At 40.3% G+C, this 24975-nt stretch overlaps 1 protein-coding gene across 1 annotated transcript in view; it reads left to right on the forward strand.

Moving 5' to 3' along the window:
• Positions 1-4931: 4931 nt before the first annotated feature.
• The window catches only part of LOC149278278 (sulfotransferase 1 family member D1-like), a 31887-nt gene continuing 11843 nt past the window's right edge, over positions 4932-24975 (forward strand). Inside the window, exons 1-4 of the mRNA XM_089502152.1 lie at positions 4932-4954; positions 11758-11906; positions 12307-12432; positions 12605-12702. Coding sequence (XP_089358278.1) covers positions 4932-4954; positions 11758-11906; positions 12307-12432; positions 12605-12702 — 396 coding nt within the window. The remainder of the gene's footprint in view (positions 4955-11757; positions 11907-12306; positions 12433-12604; positions 12703-24975) is intronic.

Below are 24975 nucleotides of genomic sequence, written 5' to 3' on the forward strand. Positions count from 1 at the left end.
GTCACGTTTTTTTCAGACATTGCAGGGGTCATAATTGGAGCAAGCACATTTCAGTTGTCAGACTTGGAATTTTGACAAATCACTCTACCCATGTTTCAATTTCACCACCACAAAAAAAAAACATTTTTGAAAACACAACTAGAAAAAAAAAATTGCCAGTGGATGCAATTCCTTTTTATGATTGCGGAACTCCATTCCAGACCACCTTATTGTGGTAAGGGAAAAAATGGACCCCGTCATTGCCTAATTTGTGTATATCTCCACTGGATGTAGAGCCCAGGACCCGGGAAAGTTCTGTATCTTCCATAATTTATCATATTCCACTGGTGGTTCAGTCAATGATAATAATGCAAAGGAACTGTATGCTTCTTTTTATTCAGTGGTCTGCATTTTGCGCTTGCCAGTGCACCCGGATTTTGAATGTTTTAGTACCTTCTTGCCCTCTACCAACTTAACCATGCACTATATGGATGACTTCCTGTGTGTGTGTGTGTGGGTGCTGCGGACTTGAATGTTCGATGGCACCCCCAGCTCATTTGGGGTTCCCCCTAGCCTCATATAAAACCGAAAGCTCCAGGATGCGTTTCAGTTTCTTGGGGATCAAAATTTATTTATTTGGTCTCGAGGGAATGTCACCACCTTGCAGGTGAATTTGTAGAAGGTCCAGCTACAGCGACTACAGTTGCTACTTGATGCCCATGGGCAGGGTTTTCAGCAGGGGCCTGGTGGTTAAGAAGTCCAGGCTCATTAGGCTGCACCATTTTTTCCTACTAACCAACCCCCTACGAGAGGATTTAGAGGTCTGGGACCATTTCCTTAAGAATTATAATGGGTGCTCCATTTGGCAGACTCCAGAGGTAGCTAACTTGGCTCCATTTGTTTACTGATGCAGCTTGATCAGTGGGTTTTGGGACATTTTTGGATACAAATTGGTAGCCAGACAAATGGCCAGAACCGTGATGTCTCTGGGTTGACCAAAAATGTGGCCTTCCTGAAACCATTACCAGTCATGCTGGTGGTGGAATTATTGGGTAGCACTCTTAGGGATCATAGAGTGCTTTACCACTGTGACAACCTGGGCTGGTCTGAACCAATAAACGTTCACGCCCTCTTTACCACGTGATCAGGCTTCTACGGTGCCTGGTCCTAGGTTGTTTGCATAGGAACATTTTATGTAGGGCAGTCCATATACCGGGGTCCACAATGTGTTTTGGGCAGCCACACCAGAGCATGGATTCATGCATCACTTTCGAAGTCCACATGGGAGCAGTATGGTAAGACAAATGGCTCGCATTTGAGTGGTCTCCATCCAGATAGGGATAATTTTCAAGGTCTTCTGGGACTGATAGAGTTTGGGGGTAACATCTGGTTGCTCACCCACAACCGTGTTTGCTAAGTCATCTGGGTTGAGTTTTTGGTTCAAGTTGTGCCACCTTGAGGATCTTACAAAGGAATTTTTGGTTAGCTAGGTTATAAAAGGTGGCTGGGTTCTCAGTCGGTGAATACATGTAAGCAAGGGCTGTTTCAGGCGTTGCCCAGTATTTACACATCACATTTAAATTTGATAAAGTATGACGATTACAGGGGCCTACCTGGCACCAGGGGCGGATCCTATATGTGGCACCCCACACACACACACTTTAAAACTGCATAGCTTCTATCATTATATACTGGCACAGACATTGACGGTGTTACAGCATAGCTGTTGTCATTATATACTGAGGCACGCACTGACAGTGGTACAACATAACACCTATCATTATATACTGAGGCACACATTGCCGGTGGTACTACATAACTGTTATCATTATATACTGAGGCGCACTTTTTTATATAGTGAGACACACTTTTATTCAGAGTAAGTAACGACAAAAAAATCCCCAATGACAATATTAATATATATATATATATATATATATATATATTGGAGCGGGGGCCCAAGAAAATTCTTGGGTAGGGTCCAATTTTTTCACTATAAAATATATTGGCAACAGGGTCTAATATATAATATATATATATATATATATATATATATATAAACAAAAGATATAGAATGTAACTCACTTACTTTACTGGAAGCAGTTGCAATATGCCCGGGTGCTAACAATCAAAAAAATATATACAGCAAATAAAGCTGATGCACTCAGCGGGTCTTCTTTTTATAAAATGTATTGACTTGTTGAAGGTCCGTTTCAGCTCTCAAGGGCCGCACCCTAAAAAACATTTCTTAGTAAAAAAAAAACACTTAGTGCGGCCACTCTGTCCCCCCCCCCGAGATGTGCGGCCACTCTGTCCCCCCGAGATATGCTGCCACTCTGTCCCCCCCCGAGATATGCTGCCACTCTGCCCCCCCCGAGATATGCTGCCACTCTGGCCCCAAGATATGCCCCCCTAAACTTACCAAAGCAGACTCACCGGTGTCTTGCGGGGTCGGCGGGGGACATCTACGCAATACGCGTAGGCAACTGCCGGCACCGGCACTTCCTCCGTGGAAGGGAGATTGTTTAAGCACATCATGCAGACGTTCACCGGCTGCGGCGATGCAAGTCCCAGCCCAGTCCACCACCCTCGTGGGAAGTCCCGGCAATGGAGATTGTTAAAGCACATCAAGCAGATGTGCCGGCAGCGGATGGTGTTTACGCGCATTCCCGTGGGAAGTGCTGGCAGGGGAGACTGTCTCAGCGTATCGAAGCGTAGGATGCAGGTCCCCTAACCCTGCTGCCTGCCCGGCGCCCGGAACCGCATGTCCCGATCGTCAGGGCGATACGAATTGCGCATTCCTGCGCTAGACCCTGAATATAGGCCGCACCCCCACTTTAAAGACTTAAAGTGGGGGAAAAAAGGGCAGCCTATATTCAGGCAAATACGGTAAAAAGGTTGAGGAAGTGCTTTATCTTTAGAGCTTGCATATATCCACTTTTGGGGCGCTCGAATAAAGAGAACACCATAGGGTTATATTGTCTTTAAGCTGAAAACGCCAGGAAAGTGCATCCTAATCTTGAACCATGCACGAAACCCGAGGATATATTTAAAAGGACCTGTATCATCACATTACACATTGTGAGTGCATAGAGTAAAGTCCACTGATTATGACCCAACTTGTTTTACGTCTACACGATTAGAGTTTTTCTTTGTTTCTTACATATCACCAAATACCGGTTTATGCGAGCGCCCCAAAAGTGGATTGTGTTTGTAACTTACAACACCTGGAGAGTGTTGTTAAGGGTTGCGACTGTGTATCCGGCACAAAATAAGGAAGGAAAGTCTTTTACTTTTATATTGTCTTTTCCACTTACACTGGTTTTCACACTTTTTTATTCATATTACTGGTATGAACAGAAAATAAATTTTCTTCCTGTTTTACCAAAAGTTCACTCATCGTCTGTTGCACTTTATTACGGAACGCGGAGTCAGACAGTTTTGCAAACACCAGGAAGTAAAAAAACCTCTCGGCATCATGTCTTCAGTGCAAGCCCTGTTGCAAGTTCCTGTTTCCTGTTCCTGCCCCTGCTCTCGTTCCTGCTCCTGCTCCCTAATTGTTCTATATGGCTTGCTTGGTACCAGACCTCGGCTATCCTTTTTGACATTGCTACCTCCTGCCAGCCTCGACCTAGGTTCTGTCCTCGACTACGGCTTGTCTACGCCTTCTGTTGTGACGCTTTCGGAACTACCTTGTCACAGAATGACCTGTCATACAGGGCCCCAAGGTACTCAGAGGTGGCTCCAGCCTGGCTGCCAAACAAAGATAGCACAGGTAAGAACTCCATTAGGAACTAATACTATTAATAAGGGGAATTAAAGGTTGGGTTGTATACATGTATTTGTTTATCTATGTTAATGCAATTCTGTGGATATATATGTTTTACAACAATAAAATATTTATTCTTGCTGTACTCAATTGAAAGTAGTTGTGTCTACTTATTGGGTACACATGGACAACAGGAGGATACATCTGAGTGATCTTTGGGAGTGACTACAGCTCTCTTGGTGAACCCATTACATACCTGAACCCCTTTTGGGTCCTTGCCATTGGGTTTCATCCTCAAACACCGCAAAGTTATCCTCCAGGCATGACAGTTTAGAATAGCATAACATTTGGCTCTTGAAGTGCTTGTATTATATTTTTTATGATGTTTAGCAAACCAAATGAATGCGTGAGAATTATGAAATTTTCATTCCACAACAGCTGCAGTTACAATCCATGACTGTATAAAAGCTAACCTTTGGTATTTGAGCTGTTAAGTACTCACTTTCTCAAAGTGCTCAACACTAGTGTCATGGGAAATTTAGTCTCAACAACCATTGCTGCAATATACATTTGAAATAAACTACCTTGTGCATGCAGACTGTGTTTCTGCCCAGGTGGGGACTCTGTACCTGTAAAGGAGAAGCTGCCCGAGTGAAAGGGAGGAGACCACACCACTCTGTTAGTGTACAGAATAAAATTTAAAAAACATGTTTACTCTACTTGCCTGACTACCAGGTGTTTCTTTCTGCTCTCTATGTCTAGTTAACCTACTTTAAACAGCCTACTCTTTCTCTTCCTTTCTCCGATGCTGGACCACTCCGCCTCTTTGAAATCCCAGGGGTAGAGAGCTCCCTCTTGCCCATCCTTTTGTATGACCATCACCCTAATAAACAGGGCACTAAGCTTAGGTTAATATCTTGTTTGTGAGGCTGACAATTCAAACTGCAAATGTGTTTACAGTCTGAAGAAGTGAGCTTGAAATGCTTTTTAAAATCAACCCATTGCATTCCAGACATTTCATTAGTTTTGAATCTGATTTCTAGATATAAAATAGTTAATGGTTTACAGAAACTGGTTAATATAAAACTAAGCTAGCTGTTATCATAATTTTATAAGCAAAGATCACAACATTGCTGTAAGCACTTAACTCTCGACACTTCAGACATCTCGACAGATCTTCAAAATGATCAAATTTGAGTCAGATAAGTATGTTTTAATATCAAATTTGTTTATACATGACACATATTTTATGTATACATATAAAGAATACGTGTATACAAATGGCACACATTTTCATAACCCTGTTTAGCTCAATTTTCCATGTGTTATACTAATACAGCATGATTACTCTGTAACACAAATCCTATTGAAATGCATCTGACTAAAAACTAATATTTGCTAATACGTACACAACTACAACTTCAAGCATTATACTCCAAAACAATGATAAACATAAAATTATAAAATGTTAAAAATGTATTTTCTGGAAGTCCCCTTTGCTTAACGAAGGCTTCTTTCTTGGTTTCTGTACTGACAACTTACGTCATCATTAGTGTTAAAATAAATAAAATAAATATGCTTCCATGTAACAGCAACAATTTTTCAATCTCTTATATAATTAATTTGCTTTTGTTGCACAGTTAATTGTCAGGGTATTGACCATTTATTTTTTATTTTTTTGTGGGGGGTTAGACTGGAGGGCATCGCTTAGCAATGTTGGATGGCGTCATGTTTGTGATGAGTAAATGAATGAATATGTGATAGCATGGATGTGTAAGTGTGGGGGGGCATGGCACAGGGAGGCTGTATGAAGCTAGGATGCCACAGGCAGGCTGTTTACGGGCAAAAATGGCAAGTCCTATGCTTCCAATCTGGGTGTTGAGCAGATCCTGTGGATGTAATCAGGGTGAGAGGGCTGGCATGATACTAAAGGGGGCATTCATTCACAAGGGGGTGCTGGCTCAGGGCATCACATAAATCAATACTAAATGGGGCTGGGTGGTGGGATAAATATACAATGTGGGGCTAGCTGGGGCAATAGACAAAGGTATGGGGGCATTAGGTTGACTACATTGGCCAAGTTTTCCAGGACACAAATAACTTTTACATATTGCTGACCAGCCCAGATAAAATGTTGCCTTTCAGTATGGGGGATAGAGAGGAACTACTCAAATAGAAATCCCCCATACTGCAGGGCAGTATTTTGTCTGTGCTGGGGGCATCAATGCACAAGGGGGGCAGCTGGGGCATAAATACACATAGTGCTGGCTGGGTGCGATATAGACAAGGGGGCAAAAACACAAAAGGGAGGTCAACAATAAAGCAGTGTGGAAAATACATTTTTTTAATTGTTGTAGCTTAGCCCCTCCGGATGTGGGTGTCAGTGTGGCAGAGCCTGTCCTTGTGTGTGTTTGGGTGTTGCGGTGGCAGAGCCTGTCCTGGTGTGTGTGCAGGTCCGGACTGGCCCACCGGGATACCGGGAAATTTCCCGGTGGGCCGTCCAGTCTGTGGGCCAGGCGGCTGGCAGACCGAAATTCAAAACAGCCGCTGAGTGGCTGCGAGTGGGAATGAAAGCGGCCGTGGTGCGGCAGCCTGGCCGCCTCCTCCGGCCGCTGGCACCTAATGAAATAAAAGGGGCCGGATTGCATGCACCGCGCCGCCCAATAGCCGTACCTCAACATCCCTATAACACAGACTGGCTTATAGGGGTATAAGGCATTTCTGGAGGCAGAGTGGCATATAGGGTGTTAAAAGGCATATCATGTGGCAGAGTGGCATATAGGAGAGTATGAGGCATATCAGGGAGGCAGTGTGGGTATAATGCAGATGTGCATAACTGGGGGGGGGGCAGGTTGGCAAATAAAAGGAAATTAAAACAAAAAATATATTTTTCTCAATCATTGCTGTTATTAAATATGAAAAAATTGTTTACATTCATTAATAAAGACATTTCTTACAAGAATATCGTGAAGAATGAAGTTCCACTGAATAAAATGGAACTTTTTAATCAAAACATTTTTGCAGTAGCAAATGTTTTGATTCCATTAATGTATTTAATTTATTAGGGCCTTTTAACACTTTTGCTTTCTGACATTTTAATACAAATAATGTGATTAAAAGAATGTTTTATAGTTAATTGTATGGCAAATAGTGTGACTCGGGTATGAATAAGGGGTGCGTGTGGGTATAAGAGCTCGACCGCGGGATAAACTATATGGGGCTGGTCTCCAAATGTTTCCAGGGCTGCTTTTCATTCCCAGTCCGGCCCTGTGTGTGTGTTTAGGTGTCGGAAAAAATTGAACTATTTAATTTTTACTTATAGAGATAAAACGGCCTCCTGAATTTGTAGTCACTTCAGAGGACAAAAGCTTCTAGGCCCAGAAATCAGTGAGAGGAAAAGTAAAGGTTTTGTGTTTTTAACTCTATTTCAACCTGCATATTTTATTAAAAAGGATTAGTCACACTAAATTGTTTATTACTTTTTTTGTGTACTCCCAATCCCATCACATTACATCAATACGCGTTAGAAAGTCAGAAAAAAGATGGCCATGGATGGTGGGCTGATTTGGTGGAGCAATGGGCCACTTGGCTAGACTTGCCCCCCAGGCCTTAGGCTGCAGCCAGTTCACATAGGCTTTCAGTTTAGTGAATAAAGCCATCTGTGGCTTCAGATAGATTAAATATTAGGGTCCCATGCATGCTATTGGCTGTACCAAAATTCCAGACTAGATTTAAAGATCCTAGCATAGATATAGATAGATATTGACCATCCTTCTACAAAGATGTCCCACCACAGGCATAAATGCATGTTTTGTGTGCAGCATCTGTGTACACGTTATTATTCAAAGCAAGCCGTTGCCTAAACGACCTGCTGTTCTCATATAAGATAATAAGCAAAATGACTAAAGGATATATGCACCAGTTTGCATTACATAAAAAAGAAACACAACATCAGTATTGAAGACAAGCCTTTCCCTTTAACAGAGTTCAGAAGCCAGGCCCTAGGAACATAACTCACTGTTCTGCTTAACTTTATATTCCTTTATATATTTTAGAATAGTATACAAAAGGCTAATTACCTGTAGCGCACCTCTTATAATTATCTTAAATTAAAATACGCATAAGAATTTTGTATGACAGTATTCACTTCACGTATACTGAATTTTATATGAATTAAACTGTTTTATCATATGGCTAAAACTGGAAAGAATTAGTTTCGGGATATAGTAGCTTATACTTTCCTGTTTTCCTGATTCTACCTGTGACAGAACCCTCCATCACTGGGGTCCCTGGAGAGGCCTGAGAGCCAGCCTCCTCCCTATCGACTATGGGCCCAGGCCTTGTAGAGACTTCTGTGTGTGGATACAGGGGTTCAGTCTGCTGATGTACCCCATGTTGTAGCACTCAGAGTCTCAGAACTGTAACGTCAGCTGGACATCCTGTGGTAGGAAGAAGGCTGATTATCTGTACATTGTTAATTGTATAGGTGTGAAGTGTTTCCCCTGTTGTGTGAGTTAGCCCTTGTCTTAAGACCCCCTGTAGGTATGACTTGGTGTCACTGCTGCATACCTAATTATCCATTACATAACAGGTAGCTGTTAATCCTGTGAGCTCCTGTTATCCCTGTGTCCTGGCCATTGTCTGTCTCAAGCCAATTATATGTCTATCGTCATTCCACGTCTACGTCCCCAGTTAATGTCATTATTTATGTCTCGTGTCATCCTGTCCTTCCCCCAGATATTGTGTTGCAGGATTTGATCTAATTATTTCCTTCCTGACATGGTAATTGGATCATGTGATATTTGTCTTGCCCCTTTTCTACTTGTGTATATATAGTTCTGTATTTGGCTTTAATAAATGAGTCCTGTTTTCACCTCAACATGAGTGTTGCCTGATGTTTGGGATGGGCTGTAGCCACACTGTGTAGCTAAGCTTCGGATAGCCACAGTGCCAATGCGGCTTCGGTGCAGCGACGTCCCTCCTATCTACAACGCTGGTTATGCCCGGTGCTGAAGGGGTTACTTGTTGGTGTTCCGTCAGGAGGAAGCAACGTTTGGTGGGAGTACCCAGTCGGGGTGCAGGTCGGTCCCGTCACATTGTTGGCAAGCGGTGGGATGCTTCCTTAAAGAAATTTGTTATGGTCTGATTTCCGGGGCCAGAAGTTTCCTCTTTCACACCGGAGCGGGGACATCCAAAGCACCAGGATTGGTCACCCTTCGGGCAGAGAAGGAGCAACGCCAGGATCCTCAGCTATGGAACTGGAGTTCAGACGGCGTATGCAGGAGGCACGGGCCCAACCCGATGGACCTGTATCCGCTGAGGACGAGCTGCGGTGGAGGGATCATATCCGTCGGCAACTCTGGTGGGAGACTCTGCTATGGGAACAGGAATACTTGGGTAAGTGCCTCCCAACCAGCGAGGACATTTACTGGTTCCAGCTGGAGGCATGAATGCCGTTGCTGGGAAAGCAGCCCAGGGAGGAATGGGTGTCCGAGTTAGACGGGCTGGTCCAAACCGAGATGATGTGGGATGACGGATACAGGGCGTTACGATGGTATGCAGCCGAGGCGGGTTGGTGCCTGGAAGGTACAGAGCCCACGGAGGGCTATGACTTTGGCGGCCTAGGATTGTTATGGGATAGTCTTCAGGAGGACCTGGACTTCGGCAGTACAGTGGAGTGGCGGATTATGGACATCCGAGATTTCAGGGAATTGGACCTTCCAGGTGCACTGAGAGGTGATTTTGACTTTTTAACTACACAGGAGTGGGAACTGGAAAAAGCATATAAAAAACTGTTTGACCGTGTTCAGCAGTATGCCCCAGTGTCCATGGATTTTGTCAATTGTTCATCCGAGGATGTTAACCCAGGATGGGGGGATGAGGCTGCGGTCTTCCCACCGGGGTCCTCCGAATGCTGGGTAGTTCGCTCAGATCCACAACCCCCAGCTGAAGCGCTGACAACAGGGTGGGGAGCCCCTGGCCTCTGCCCCGTATCTGGAACAACAACAGGAATCCAGGGAGATGCGGTAGCCAGCCCATATCCCCAGCGGCAGCAGGAGCACGAGAGAGTGGAGGGTGCTGTCCCTCCTCCCCAGCGGCTTTTGGATAACCCGGGAGACAGCGCAGTCGGCTCATCTCCCCAGCGGCAGATGGAGAACCAGGGAGGGGATGCAGGCGGCATCACTCCCTAGCGGGTGGGCGAGTGTCCAGGAGATGGTGGAGCCGGCCAGTCTCCCCAGTGGCAGCTCACAACTCTGGGAGCGGAGGAACCTGTTCTCCCTCCCCAGCGGCAGATCCCAGTTGAGGGAGCTGAGAGTGTCGTCCCTACTCCCCAGCGGCTGACGGATGAACTGGAAGACGACGCAGCCGGCTCATCTCCCCAGCGGCAGATCCCAATCGAGGGAGCCGAGGGTGTCGTCCCTCCTCCCCAGCGGCTGACGGATGACCCGGGAGACGGCACAGCCGGCCCATGTTCCCAGCAGCAGAAGGAGCATCAAGGAGGGGGTGCAGGTGGCATCACTCCCCAGTGGCCAAGTGAGTGCACAGGAGATGGCGCAGGCGGCCAGTCTCCCCAGCAGCAGCTCACAGATTCGGAAGTGGAGGAACCTGTCCTCCCTTCCCAGCCGCAGATCCCAGTTCAGGGAGCCGAGGATGTCTTCCCTCCTCCCCAGTGGCGGACAGATGACCTGGGAGATGGCGCTGCCAACCCATCACCACAGCGACAACAGGAGCCCCAGGGAGAAGATGCAGGCATCATCACTCCCCAGCGACTGGGAAGATTCCAGAGAGAAGGTGCTGTAGGCACTTCTCTCCAGCGGCAGTTGTATTTTTCTGGAGAGTCAGAGGTGGGGCAGGGGAATACTGCTCTTGGAGGGGCAGATTATTTGGGGCACCAGTTTCGGGAGGGCATTGATGGGCTAAGTGAATTAACTGACTACGGAGTCAACCCGTTTGGGGTTTCCATCTGTGTCAGTCCTATTTGGAAGGGGGAGAAGTGTGACAGAACCCTCCATCACTGGGGTCCCTGGAGAGGCCTGAGAGCCAGCCTCCTCCCTATCGACTATGGGCCCAGGCCTTGTAGAGACTTCTGTGTGTGGATACAGGGGTTCAGTCTGCTGATGTACCCCATGTTGTAGCACTCAGAGTCTCAGAACTGTAACGTCAGCTGGACATCCTGTGGTAGGAAGAAGGCTGATTATCTGTACATTGTTAATTGTATAGGTGTGAAGTGTTTCCCCTGTTATTGTGTGAGTTAGCCCTTGTCTTAAGACCTAATTATCCATTACATAACAGGTAGCTGTTAATCCTGTGAGCTCCTGTTATCCCTGTGTCCTGGCCATTGTCTGTCAAGCCAATTATATGTCTATCGTCATTCCACGTCTACGTCCCCAGTTAATGTCATTATTTATGTCTCGTGTCATCCTGTCCTTCCCCCAGATATTGTGTTGCAGGATTTGATCTAATTATTTCCTTCCTGACATGGTAATTGGATCATGTGATATTTGTCTTGCCCCTTTTCTACTTGTGTATATATAGTTCTGTATTTGGCTTTAATAAATGAGTCCTGTTTTCACCTCAACATGAGTGTTGCCTGATGTTTGGGGTGGGCTGTAGCCACACTGTGTAGCTAAGCTTCGGATAGCCACAGTGCCAATGCGGCTTCGGTGCAGCGACGTCCCTCCTATCTACAACGCTGGTTATGCCCGGTGCGGAAGGGGTTACTTGTTGGTGTCCCGTCAGGAGGAAGCAACGTTTGGCGGGAGTACCCAGTCGGGGTACAGGTCGGTCCCGTCACACTACCTACAGAAAACTACATTACTATTTGTAGCAAGTATCAAAGAAGTAGCAGGAGTAGAGCTTCTGGTTATTATATTGTAGTTCTTGTAAATAGGCCCCTTTTGTGCCTTTAAATCTCTCCAACTATTGTTGTTATTGCAAAATTGAAAGTATGCAATGAATATGAATATATGTTGTGAAAAACAATATATAATATGTTGTTTTTTTCTTAGATTAAAAGATATGGATATCACTTTACAACAGACTTTAGTTTTGCTACATGGGGTTCCCATGGGCAAAGATAATGCAGAAAACTGGGAACAAGTGGAAAGATTTCAAGCAAGGCCAGATGATGTAGTCATAGCTACTTATCCTAAAGCAGGTAAATGGTTGTAATATATCTTCTTAGTAACATTGTCCAGGGTGTTGATCCTATGGGGCCACATTTTGTTTCCGTCTAGGTATTGTGGCTCTTACTACAAGATGTTTAATGTAAATAACAATATAATCTTTGTTTTTATTTTGTTTTGTGATGTATTATTTTGTCTTGTATACACCTTGTACCACACTGGAACATGATGCTACTAAAAAAATACAATTATAATAATTAGACATCCACAACTGACAAAAATGCTTGCAAGAAGTCCAGAAATTAAAGCCAGCATAAAAGTAGCCTGTGCTTTAAATCTCGATACACAAGTGTCCTAATTGTCACTACCAAGAAAAAGAAACAAAACTGAATATTATATTATTATGACTATTCATATATATAATTTCTCTAGGTACTACATGGATGTGTGAAATTATAGACATGATTTACTGTGATGGAGATACAGAAAAATGTCACCGGGAAACAATATATAACCGAGTGCCATATCTTGAGTTTCGAGTTCCTGGAATGCTCTCAGGTAATGCATCTTATGGTTCATCACACAATAGAATACAGAACTTATAAATGCTTCAAGGGTTGTGATATCTGAAGATACATTCAAAACTTAAAAAACAAAAAAACACTCTATAGGACATAAAATGTTTAATCCTTTTCCACAAATTAAAAATTAAATATATTCTTTTTTCCAGGTGTTGAGCAACTTGATGCCAGACCTTCTCCAAGACTGGTGAAAACACATGTTCCTATTCATCTGATGCCAGAATCTTTTTGGGAAAAAAACTCCAAGGTATCTTTAATTTCCCACAAAGCAGTGATTTAGAATTTAGAATTTGTGATCACTTTAGATATTTTCTTTGCAAACCTGTAAATATATAGTGTATTGAATATTATAAAAACACTGGCAGATTGGTCCATCATTGTTCTCTCTCTCTCTCTCTGGAGCCCTTGACAGAATCTTTTAAAAAATCTGGAAATAAATTGCACACCGCTGTCAGAAAATATGTTTTAGGAGTTTAAGGAGATGTTCTCCCAGGGATAAAAGGGACAGGTAACAAAAGGAGGAAGGTCATAGTTTTTTGGTGTAAAGATTTATAATGTACACAGCTATCACAAGCTTGAATATATTTAATGACAATATATCGAACAAGGGGCGCATGGACATGTGGAGAAAAAAAAAAAAATAACAACAATACAATAGTGTAGCAAGTTCAAACAATGTGTCTGTGTGGTGTATATATAATGCACTCACAAGAGTAACTGATAATAGAGGCTCATCAGATGGCGACTGATCTTGGTAGATCCTGAAATGTAGATGAAAAACCGCCAATAGTGCAGTATAGTAAAAAAATATATTTAATAAGAAAAAAAACTGGATAAACTCACAAGTCAGTTGGCACAACAGAAATGTTATGCTATAAGCGCAATATGGAAACAAGCATCCAGCAAAATAAAGGATATCCGTATAAAAAAGGTCTCTCTACGCGTTTCACCAAACTTGTTGGCTTCTTCAGGAGAAAAATACGAATAATACACAGTAAAAATGCATTAAAATAAAGTAAAGCTGCAGTCTGTATGTCCTCGTCCGTTGATTCTATTTTTAAAGGTTCCCGGTAGCATTCTGGCCCAATCGCATCCTCAAACGATTACGTCATCACGTTACCACGTGTCGACGTAATCACGTAACTCCCATCATCCTTTCCCAGCATCACATCTTCTTACTCTAGCCGCACTTCAACACGATCGCGTCATCGCAATCACTCCACCGTTCCATCATGATTTTGTCCTTCCAGAATGTGGTCAATAAAGATAATTCACACGGCGAGGTAAAAAAAGTTTTTCATTTGTCTTTCGGCTTTTTCTTTGAGGGATTCCAGTCGTCTCGGGCACAGATGTCGGAAAACACCCCGGACAAGGACAGAGATAATAAATAAATAAACATATTGAAACGAAACTATATGGGTGTATTATGAGTATGTTTAATAGCCAATATATGAGGACCAAGAGAATAGTAGGTGTAAGTATATATAACAAAACTGTGGAGAATAGAGTAAAATAAAATAAAATCAAAGGCTGAAACAGTCGAAGGGATAAAGAGAGAGAGAGGGAATGCATTAAATGGTGAATTGGACAAAGGTGTAATATGAAAATCAATATATATATATAAAAATATATGTACAAAATTATATGTACATAAAAGATATAAAATATTATAATATGTATAAGAATAATATTGTTAAAAAATATAATATTATTAAAAAATAATATAAATATATGGTATAATATGATGTGATAAAAATGATAAAAATATAAATAATGTAAATACATAAAATATGAAAAGACAAATAAAAATAAAAATAATGTGTCAAAAACCTAACATAAACCCTATACTTAACCCTATCACTAAACCTATCCTAAACCCTAACCCTAATTCTAACCCTAACACTAACAATAACCTAAAAAAACTAACCCTAACCCTAACACTAACCCTAACACTAACCCTAATCTCAACCCTAACCCTAACCCTAACACTAACCCTAACCCTAATGAAAAAAAAAAAAAAAAAAATATATATATATATGTACGAAAATATTAATATATGTGATACAAGAAATAAAAGAAATAAAAATATGTATAATATAAATATGTAAAAAATAAATATATAAAAATATTTTAAATGAATGTTAATATGTCCAATTCAACATTCAAACCTTCCTTCTTATAAGTTTGAAATTTATATATCCACTCAGTCTCTCTTTTACTTAACATTTCTTTAATATCTCCACCTCTCCAGTGGGGAGATACCATGTCTATCCCTACCATCTTGAAATCAGGTAGGGAGAATTTATCACAATTAACACAGTGTTTAGGAACACTGTGTTTAAGATTTTTATTTCTTATTCCCCCCAAATGTTCTAGACCCCTTATTTTTAATTCTCTTGATGTGCGGCCTATGTATTGAATGCCGCACTTGCATTCTAAAAGATAAATTACATTTTTTGTAGTACAATGAATAAAGTGTCGGATTTCATATTCTTTTTTTGTAATCGTACATTTAAATGTGGTAACCTTTTTATTTTGTAGATTACATGTCTTGCAGAATTTACATACCCCACATCGGTGAAAACCTAAAGGTTTTTGTGCTAAAAAATGCTCTTCCGTTTGAATTTTTGGAAGAGCACTAGGTGCCACAATGTTTTTCAAGTTATTTAATTTTTTATATATAATTCTTGGTTCTTCCGGTAAGTGGTTTTGTAAAATATTATCTCCCTGTAGTATAGGCCAACATTTTTTGATGGCTCTCTTAATCTGTGCCGCTCTATCATTGTATTGGGTAAAAAAAGCAAAATTAAAATCCATATTCTCTTGTGATTTTTCTTTGTTTAATAGCAAATCTCCCCTCTTTATATTTTTAACTTGTATAAAACTGTCTGTTAATAATTTTTTAGGAAAATGTCTTTCTTCAAGTTTCTTAATTAAATGTTGGCTTTGTGACATAAAGTCTTTATCTTGTGTACAATTCCTGCGAATCCTCGCCAATTGTCCTTTCGGAATATTTTTAAGCCATTGCGGATGGTGACGGCTAGAAAAGTCAATGAAGCCGTTTCCATCGGTTGGTTTGAAGAAAGTTTTAGTATCTATTTTTTCATTTATTACACCCATTAAAGTGAGATCCAAGAAATCTATTTGTTTTTTATTTATATTAGAAGAAAATTTTAGATTATAATCATTTTTATTAATATGTACTAGAAACTTATTTAAATCATCCATTGGTCCATTCCAAATGATTAAGACATCATCAATGTAGCGTTTCCAGAGGACCAGATTTGCACCAAACGGGTTATTAGTCCAGATGTTATTGGACTCCCAATCTGCCACGTATAGATTGGCATAGCTTGGTGCAAATCTGGTCCCCATGGCCGTTCCACATTTTTGCAAATAAAATTGTTTATCGAATAAAAAATAATTATGAGTGAGAATAAAACGGATGCACTCCAAAATAAATTGACTTTGTTTATGGTCCATTTTTTCATCTGTGTCAAAAACCCTTTCGATTGCTTTAATCCCTTGTTCATGTGGGATTACAGTGTACAAAGAAGCTACGTCCACCGTAGCCCAAATATATTTTTCTGACCAAATAATATTTTCTACAATATTTAATATGTGTATAGTGTCTTTAACGTACGAAGGAACAGATGTTACAAATTTCTGTAAAAAATAATCTACATATTGTGACACGTTATTAGTCAGGGAATCAATCCCACTAATTATTGGACGACCAGGGGGATTTTTAGGGTCTTTGTGGACTTTAGGTAAAACATAAAATATAGCAATTTTTGGGAACTTAATATTTAGAAAATCAAACTCCTTCTTATTTAAAATGTTATTATTCTTGCCTTCCAGTAATAATTTATATAGTTCATTTTGAAAAACTTTTGTAGGATTATCTTTCAATTTCTCATATGTACTTTCATCATTCAGCAATCTATATGATTCGTTCATATAATAAGTTCGATCTAATATAACTGTAGCCCCCCCTTTATCGGCAGCTTTAATGACAATTTGTTTATTTTCTTTTAAAGTTTTTAGACTTTCTTGTTCCTTCCTTGTAAGGTTATGTCGTCTCTTATTGTCATTCTCAAATTTGCTGAACTCTTTAAGGAGCATATCGGAAGAAACTTCCAAATGCTCACCCTTACTCTGTTGGGGAAAAAAAGTAGATTTAGGTTTGAACCCGGTATGAATAAAAGGATCTATCCTGTCGCTACAATCAATGCAATCATTGTCTTTCTTCAGAAAAAACTTTTTTATAGTTAATTTTCTGACATATTTTTGAACTGTATCTATAACTATAACTATATCTATAAACAGGTTAAAATTGTTTGGGCCTCTATTTGGGGCAAACTTTAAACCTTTATTTAACAAAGACAATTCTGCTGGGTTTAAATGATGTGTTGATAGGTTCATTATTTCGTTTTTAGGGGTACTCTCAGGTCTTAATAATTTTCCCTTTCCTCTATGTCCTCTTGATATATCTATATGATAGAACGACAATATAGAAATTATAGACCAGTATATAGTCAATATACGAGAGAACCAAAAGAGCCAAGTCAACACACTAGAGAACCAAGAGAAAGTACTAGAACATCTATAAAATTAACTCCAAAGAGAAAATCAGATTCCTCGCCTACCCGATCACCTATTATGACAAGAAATAGGTCTCAGGCCCCCAATGAATTCAACAAAGATTTTTTATCCAGGGAGCCATTCCAAAAAAGAAGGCCTATATTAAGGGATCAAACACACCATTCACACATAGACCACGAATTGAAATTTCCAATGACAACTTGCTCCCCAGTAAAGAAAAGAAAAACCCTAAGATATCAAGAGGACATAGAGGAAAGGGAAAATTATTAAGACCTGAGAGTACCCCTAAAAACGAAATAATGAACCTATCAACACATCATTTAAACCCAGCAGAATTGTCTTTGTTAAATAAAGGTTTAAAGTTTGCCCCAAATAGAGGCCCAAACAATTTTAACCTGTTTATAGATGTTCAAAAATATGTCAGAAAATTAACTATAAAAAAGTTTTTTCTGAAGAAAGACAATGATTGCATTGATTGCAGCGACAGGATAGATCCTTTTATTCATACCGGGTTCAAACCTAAATCTACTTTTTTTCCCCAACAGAGTAAGGGTGAGCATTTGGAAGTTTTTTCCGATATGCTCCTTAAAGAGTTCAGCAAATTTGAGAATGACAATAAGAGACGACATAACCTTACAAGGAAGGAACAAGAAAGTCTAAAAACTTTAAAAGAAAATAAACAAATTGTCATTAAAGCTGCCGATAAAGGGGGGGCTACAGTTATATTAGATCGAACTTATTATATGAACGAATCATATAGATTGCTGAATGATGAAAGTACATATGAGAAATTGAAAGATAATCCTACAAAAGTTTTTCAAAATGAACTATATAAATTATTACTGGAAGGCAAGAATAATAACATTTTAAATAAGAAGGAGTTTGATTTTCTAAATATTAAGTTCCCAAAAATTGCTATATTTTATGTTTTACCTAAAGTCCACAAAGACCCTAAAAATCCCCCTGGTCGTCCAATAATTAGTGGGATTGATTCCCTGACTAATAACGTGTCACAATATGTAGATTATTTTTTACAGAAATTTGTAACATCTGTTCCTTCGTACGTTAAAGACACTATACACATATTAAATATTGTAGAAAATATTATTTGGTCAGAAAAATATATTTGGGCTACGGTGGACGTAGCTTCTTTGTACACTGTAATCCCACATGAACAAGGGATTAAAGCAATCGAAAGGGTTTTTGACACAGATGAAAAAATGGACCATAAACAAAGTCAATTTATTTTGGAGTGCATCCGTTTTATTCTCACTCATAATTATTTTTTATTCGATAAACAATTTTATTTGCAAAAATGTGGAACGGCCATGGGGACCAGATTTGCACCAAGCTATGCCAATCTATACGTGGCAGATTGGGAGTCCAATAACATCTGGACTAATAACCCGTTTGGTGCAAATCTGGTCCTCTGGAAACGCTACATTGATGATGTCTTAATCATTTGGAATGGACCAATGGATGATTTAAATAAGTTTCTAGTACATATTAATAAAAATGATTATAATCTAAAATTTTCTTCTAATATAAATAAAAAACAAATAGATTTCTTGGATCTCACTTTAATGGGTGTAATAAATGAAAAAATAGATACTAAAACTTTCTTCAAACCAACCGATGGAAACGGCTTCATTGACTTTTCTAGCCGTCACCATCCGCAATGGCTTAAAAATATTCCGAAAGGACAATTGGCGAGGATTCGCAGGAATTGTACACAAGATAAAGACTTTATGTCACAAAGCCAACATTTAATTAAGAAACTTGAAGAAAGACATTTTCCTAAAAAATTATTAACAGACAGTTTTATACAAGTTAAAAATATAAAGAGGGGAGATTTGCTATTAAACAAAGAAAAATCACAAGAGAATATGGATTTTAATTTTGCTTTTTTTACCCAATACAATGATAGAGCGGCACAGATTAAGAGAGCCATCAAAAAATGTTGGCCTATACTACAGGGAGATAATATTTTACAAAACCACTTACCGGAAGAACCAAGAATTATATATAAAAAATTAAATAACTTGAAAAACATTGTGGCACCTAGTGCTCTTCCAAAAATTCAAACGGAAGAGCATTTTTTAGCACAAAAACCTTTAGGTTTTCACCGATGTGGGGTATGTAAATTCTGCAAGACATGTAATCTACAAAATAAAAAGGTTACCACATTTAAATGTACGATTACAAAAAAAGAATATGAAATCCGACACTTTATTCATTGTACTACAAAAAATGTAATTTATCTTTTAGAATGCAAGTGCGGCATTCAATACATAGGCCGCACATCAAGAGAATTAAAAATAAGGGGTCTAGAACATTTGGGGGGAATAAGAAATAAAAATCTTAAACACAGTGTTCCTAAACACTGTGTTAATTGTGATAAATTCTCCCTACCTGATTTCAAGATGGTAGGGATAGACATGGTATCTCCCCACTGGAGAGGTGGAGATATTAAAGAAATGTTAAGTAAAAGAGAGACTGAGTGGATATATAAATTTCAAACTTATAAGAAGGAAGGTTTGAATGTTGAATTGGACATATTAACATTCATTTAAAATATTTTTATATATTTATTTTTTACATATTTATATTATACATATTTTTATTTCTTTTATTTCTTGTATCACATATATTAATATTTTCGTACATATATATATATATATTTTTTTTTTTTTTTTTTCATTAGGGTTAGGGTTAGTGTTAGGGTTAGGGTTAGGGTTGAGATTAGGGTTAGTGTTAGGGTTAGTGTTAGGGTTAGTTTTTTTAGGTTATTGTTAGTGTTAGGGTTAGAATTAGGGTTAGGGTTTAGGATAGGTTTAGTGATAGGGTTAAGTATAGGGTTTATGTTAGGTTTTTGACACATTATTTTTATTTTTATTTGTCTTTTCATATTTTATGTATTTACATTATTTATATTTTTATCATTTTTATCACATCATATTATACCATATATTTATATTATTTTTTAATAATATTATATTTTTTAACAATATTATTCTTATACATATTATAATATTTTATATCTTTTATGTACATATAATTTTGTACATATATTTTTATATATATATATTGATTTTCATATTACACCTTTGTCCAATTCACCATTTAATGCATTCCCTCTCTCTCTCTTTATCCCTTCGACTGTTTCAGCCTTTGATTTTATTTTATTTTACTCTATTCTCCACAGTTTTGTTATATATACTTACACCTACTATTCTCTTGGTCCTCATATATTGGCTATTAAACATACTCATAATACACCCATATAGTTTCGTTTCAATATGTTTATTTATTTATTATCTCTGTCCTTGTCCGGGGTGTTTTCCGACATCTGTGCCCGAGACGACTGGAATCCCTCAAAGAAAAAGCCGAAAGACAAATGAAAAACTTTTTTTACCTCGCCGTGTGAATTATCTTTATTGACCACATTCTGGAAGGACAAAATCATGATGGAACGGTGGAGTGATTGCGATGACGCGATCGTGTTGAAGTGCGGCTAGAGTAAGAAGATGTGATGCTGGGAAAGGATGATGGGAGTTACGTGATTACGTCGACACGTGGTAACGTGATGACGTAATCGTTTGAGGATGCGATTGGGCCAGAATGCTACCGGGAACCTTTAAAAATAGAATCAACGGACGAGGACATACAGACTGCAGCTTTACTTTATTTTAATGCATTTTTACTGTGTATTATTCGTATTTTTCTCCTGAAGAAGCCAACAAGTTTGGTGAAACGCGTAGAGAGACCTTTTTTATACGGATATCCTTTATTTTGCTGGATGCTTGTTTCCATATTGCGCTTATAGCATAACATTTCTGTTGTGCCAACTGACTTGTGAGTTTATCCAGTTTTTTTTCTTATTAAATATATTTTTTTACTATACTGCACTATTGGCGGTTTTTCATCTACATTTCAGGATCTACCAAGATCAGTCGCCATCTGATGAGCCTCTATTATCAGTTACTCTTGTGAGTGCATTATATATACACCACACAGACACATTGTTTGAACTTGCTACACTATTGTATTGTTGTTATTTTTTTTTCTCCACATGTCCATGCGCCCCTTGTTCGATATATTGTTGTGATACACTTGTGAGGAGTGTTGTTTTGGGAGCTGCGGAACCTGTGGGGAGTATATTTATATATTATTATTATTTTTCACTTCAGACACGTGAGGGTGTTTTTTTATTTTTATTTTTCATTTTTATTTCATTTTTTCTTGTACATATATTTAATGACATCCTGCTGAAGTGTCGGACACCACAAGGAGCAATGTATGAGATCTAGAGTTTTCTTGACTTGCTATTTCTGGCAGTGGAACGGTTGTTGAGTTGTTGGGGGACTTTGGGTTGTAGAGTGTCAGGGACGTAAACACAACTGTCTTCATAGTTAAATCCACGTCATTGGGTTAACCCCTCTGGCATGGGAGAACAGGTGTTGAAACTGGTTCTCACTTGCTCGAGGAAAGTAGCAAGGAAAAACACAGAGGCAGAACCATTATATCCTGGATAAAGCATCTACTTTCATGCTTCTGGATCCCGGTCAGTAGGTAACGTGCAATTGAAAGTGCATAAAAAACATGGCCCACCGTGCCTGTCGAAGAAGTTGCTTGGCGGATTTTTTACCCAAGGTTCTTATGAACTGTGTACATACAGTAGTGACTGGGTGTTGAAACCTTCTAAGAGGTGGCGGCACTCCTCAAGAGTCATTTTGATAGGAAGGAGTTTGCAGTCTAGATTAGATTCAGTTTATTTCAATTTCTTGGAGAAGGAGGCTGAATGCAGATATCCTTCCAGCCCCTGTCACTGGGAAACAACTGCATCCCATTGCATTTTCAGAAGCATCTGCTACTAACATGTAGAGGTACCTTGGATCAAGGATTACTTAAACGGTGCCAGTAGTGAACGGTTGTTTCAGTGTGTCAAAGCTGTTTGTGCTGAAGGACTCCATAGGAAAGAGATGCCTTTCTTGGTGGGAGAGAGGTCAGATTCTGCACAAGTTTCGAGAATTCACAAATGAAGTGTAAAAATAGGCAAATCCATGGCTACATGACTTGGTATTAGGAGGTACCCCAGAAACTCAACAGACGAAACACAAATGTTTCTATTTTGTCATGTAGGCGATGTTCTCATAACTTGTTAAGTACCTGCCTCATGAGACATCTATGTTCCTCTAATTAGGTGCAGTAGGTGAGTATGTAGTCTAGGTACATGATGACAAATGAATTCAACAAGTCACTGAATATGTCATTTAAAAAATGCTGGAATGTGGCTAGAGGCTTGCAAAGACGTATGGCATAATGTCCGTAATGGGACAGGAATGCTGCCTTCCATTCGTCTCCCTCTGATACATACCAAGTCAAAAGCACCCATTTAATCTAACTTCAAATATTTGCATGCTTCTTTCAGACGGTCCATGGGTTCAGGACTGAGTGGTAAGGGATAATCAGACTGTTTTGTATTTTCGTACCCTTCGTGAAACCGGCTTAGAAGCACCCCTTAGAAGTACCCTTCGCGGCTCCGCCCCTGCCACGACCAGATGTCGGCTGAGTGTCACACGCGCCGCCGCGGCGCGCACAGCAGGAGATCCCGGCGGCGCGCCCGTCGATGCCGCCGCGACCGGACGCCGGCAGGGTGGTCCTGCCTCCACGTCGTCGCTCGGGCTTTCGCCTGCACGCCAGGGACGTGCAGGCGCGTCACCACCTCTCCCCAGCGGATCAGATGCCTGCCGCGATGACGTCACGCGGCGCACGACACGCACGGCACGCCGCAGCCTCCTTATGAGTAGGCATTCCCTATTTAAAGGCCATTTGTTTTCTCTTCTGTACCCGTTCAAAGTATATTGCTTTTTGGGGTGTGCTGTTCCTTGTGACATTATCTTGCCTTGTGTACTGACCCTTGCCTGCTCTTTTGACTACGATTCTGATCTGCCTGCCTCAACCTCGGACCTGTTATACCGTTTTGCCTCTTATCTGCCTGCCTCGACCTCGGATACGTTTTGACCTCGCTGTTTGCCGTTGCCCTTTTGACCGGACTGTTTACTGGACTACGCTACGTCCATATATCTGCATAGTTGGATCCTCCCCCGCTACCTGACCCCGTGACATTTATATACTTCGGAGGCGTTTAAACAATTCCTGATTGCAAAATGGAATGACTATGTCGATGATAACCATGAACATCTCGATGACCCTGATCTATTCTGGGGTGCTTCTAAGCCGGTTTTGAGGGGACATATCATTGCTTATGTTGTGGGACGCAGGAGAGAGGCCGAAACCAAACTTGTCCAACTCACGGATGATCTTTCCAGGGCATATGCTGCCCATAAAACTCACCCAAGTCCAGATACCCTAAAAACGTATAAAGAAATTAAATCCCTCTACGATGCTTGGGTCACTGAAAAGGCGCAGCTTTCTTATAATTATACTCGTAATACCTTTTTCCGCTGGGGCAATAGATCCGGCAAGCTTTTGGGCAATCTTATCCGTCGCTCTAAGTCTAAGTGTCATAATGTGACTCGGCTCCAGGACGCTTCCCAATCGGTTGTGACCGAACCTAGTGAAATTACACAACTCTTTGCTAAGTACTTTGAGGATTTTTACTCCTCAGAATCCAATGACCCCGACATGATGCTTCAGATGTTTAGGCAGGCTAATATTCCAAAACTGTCGCCTGCGGACCGCGAGCGTTTGATTAAACCGTTTACCCCTCCTGAAATTGCCACCTAACGGCAAATCCCCAGGCCCAGATGGCCTGGGGGCTGAATACTATAAACTTCTTTCTACGTGCCTGCCGACACATCTTACTGATGTTTATAACGGATTTCTGCAAGGAAGGATTCCCCCGAGGGAATTTACAGCCTCCCGCATCATAGTCCTTTCCAAACCTCACAGGGACCCTACCTTGCTCTCCTTCTATCGCCCCATTTCCTTGTTGAACCAAGATCTAAAAATATTTACCAATATTATGGCCTCTCGATTGCAACCTATTCTAATGAAACTCACCTCCCCCTCTCAAACTGGTTTTGTTAAAGGGCGCCACTCCACTCAAAATATTAGAGGCCTTATCTCAGCTATCCTTACTGCCAAGCTTACGAATAGTAGGGCCTCTATCGTAATTAGTTGTGATGCTGATAAGGCATTTGATAGAATTTCCTGGCCCTACCTTGTTAGTTTTTTTAAATTCCATCATTTTGGTTTACCTTTCATTCAGATGTTTCGAGCATTGTACCATTCGCCGATGGCTCAGGTTACGGTGAATAATATGAATTCCCGTTGGTTCTCCCTTGGCAGAGGTACTCGTCAAGGTTGTCCCCTGTCCCCTCTACTTTTTAATCTGGCAATTGAACCTCTAATACGTGTCATTGAGCGTTCCGCCGAGCTTGAGGGAATCAGGGTCGGTGATATTGAACTAAAGATTGCTGCCTTTGCTGACGATCTTTTGTTGTATCTTTCTAACCCCAAAGCAGCGATGCCTTACCTACTTGACTTATTTGATCAATTTCATAAGGCCTCAGGTTTCTTGATAAATAAGCTTAAGACTGAGGCGCTTCCCATTTTCCCCCAGGCTAAGCGCGGATGGGGTGGGTCATTCCCCTTCAATTGGACTCAACTTCCCTCTTTGAAATATCTGGGCCTTACTATTCCCACGAATTTGGCACATCTTTATAAACTAAACTTTCCCCCATTGTTGCGTCAAATGGAAGACTCTTTTAAATCCTGGTCCAAATTTAATCTTTCCTATATAAAATGGCCTTTTTCCCCAAACTATTATATCCAATCCACATGCTGCCCATTTCCTTGAAGAAGAAGGACATCCAATATCATAATGCGTTGCTGCGTAAGTTCCTGTGGTTTAACAAAAAAGCTAGAATTTCGTTGGTAAAACTCCAAC

This window comes from Sceloporus occidentalis, unplaced genomic scaffold (assembly GCF_023333645.1).
Source record: "Sceloporus occidentalis isolate IW3139 unplaced genomic scaffold, rSceOcc1.0.p SCAF_196, whole genome shotgun sequence".
Lineage (NCBI taxonomy): Eukaryota > Metazoa > Chordata > Lepidosauria > Squamata > Phrynosomatidae > Sceloporus > Sceloporus occidentalis.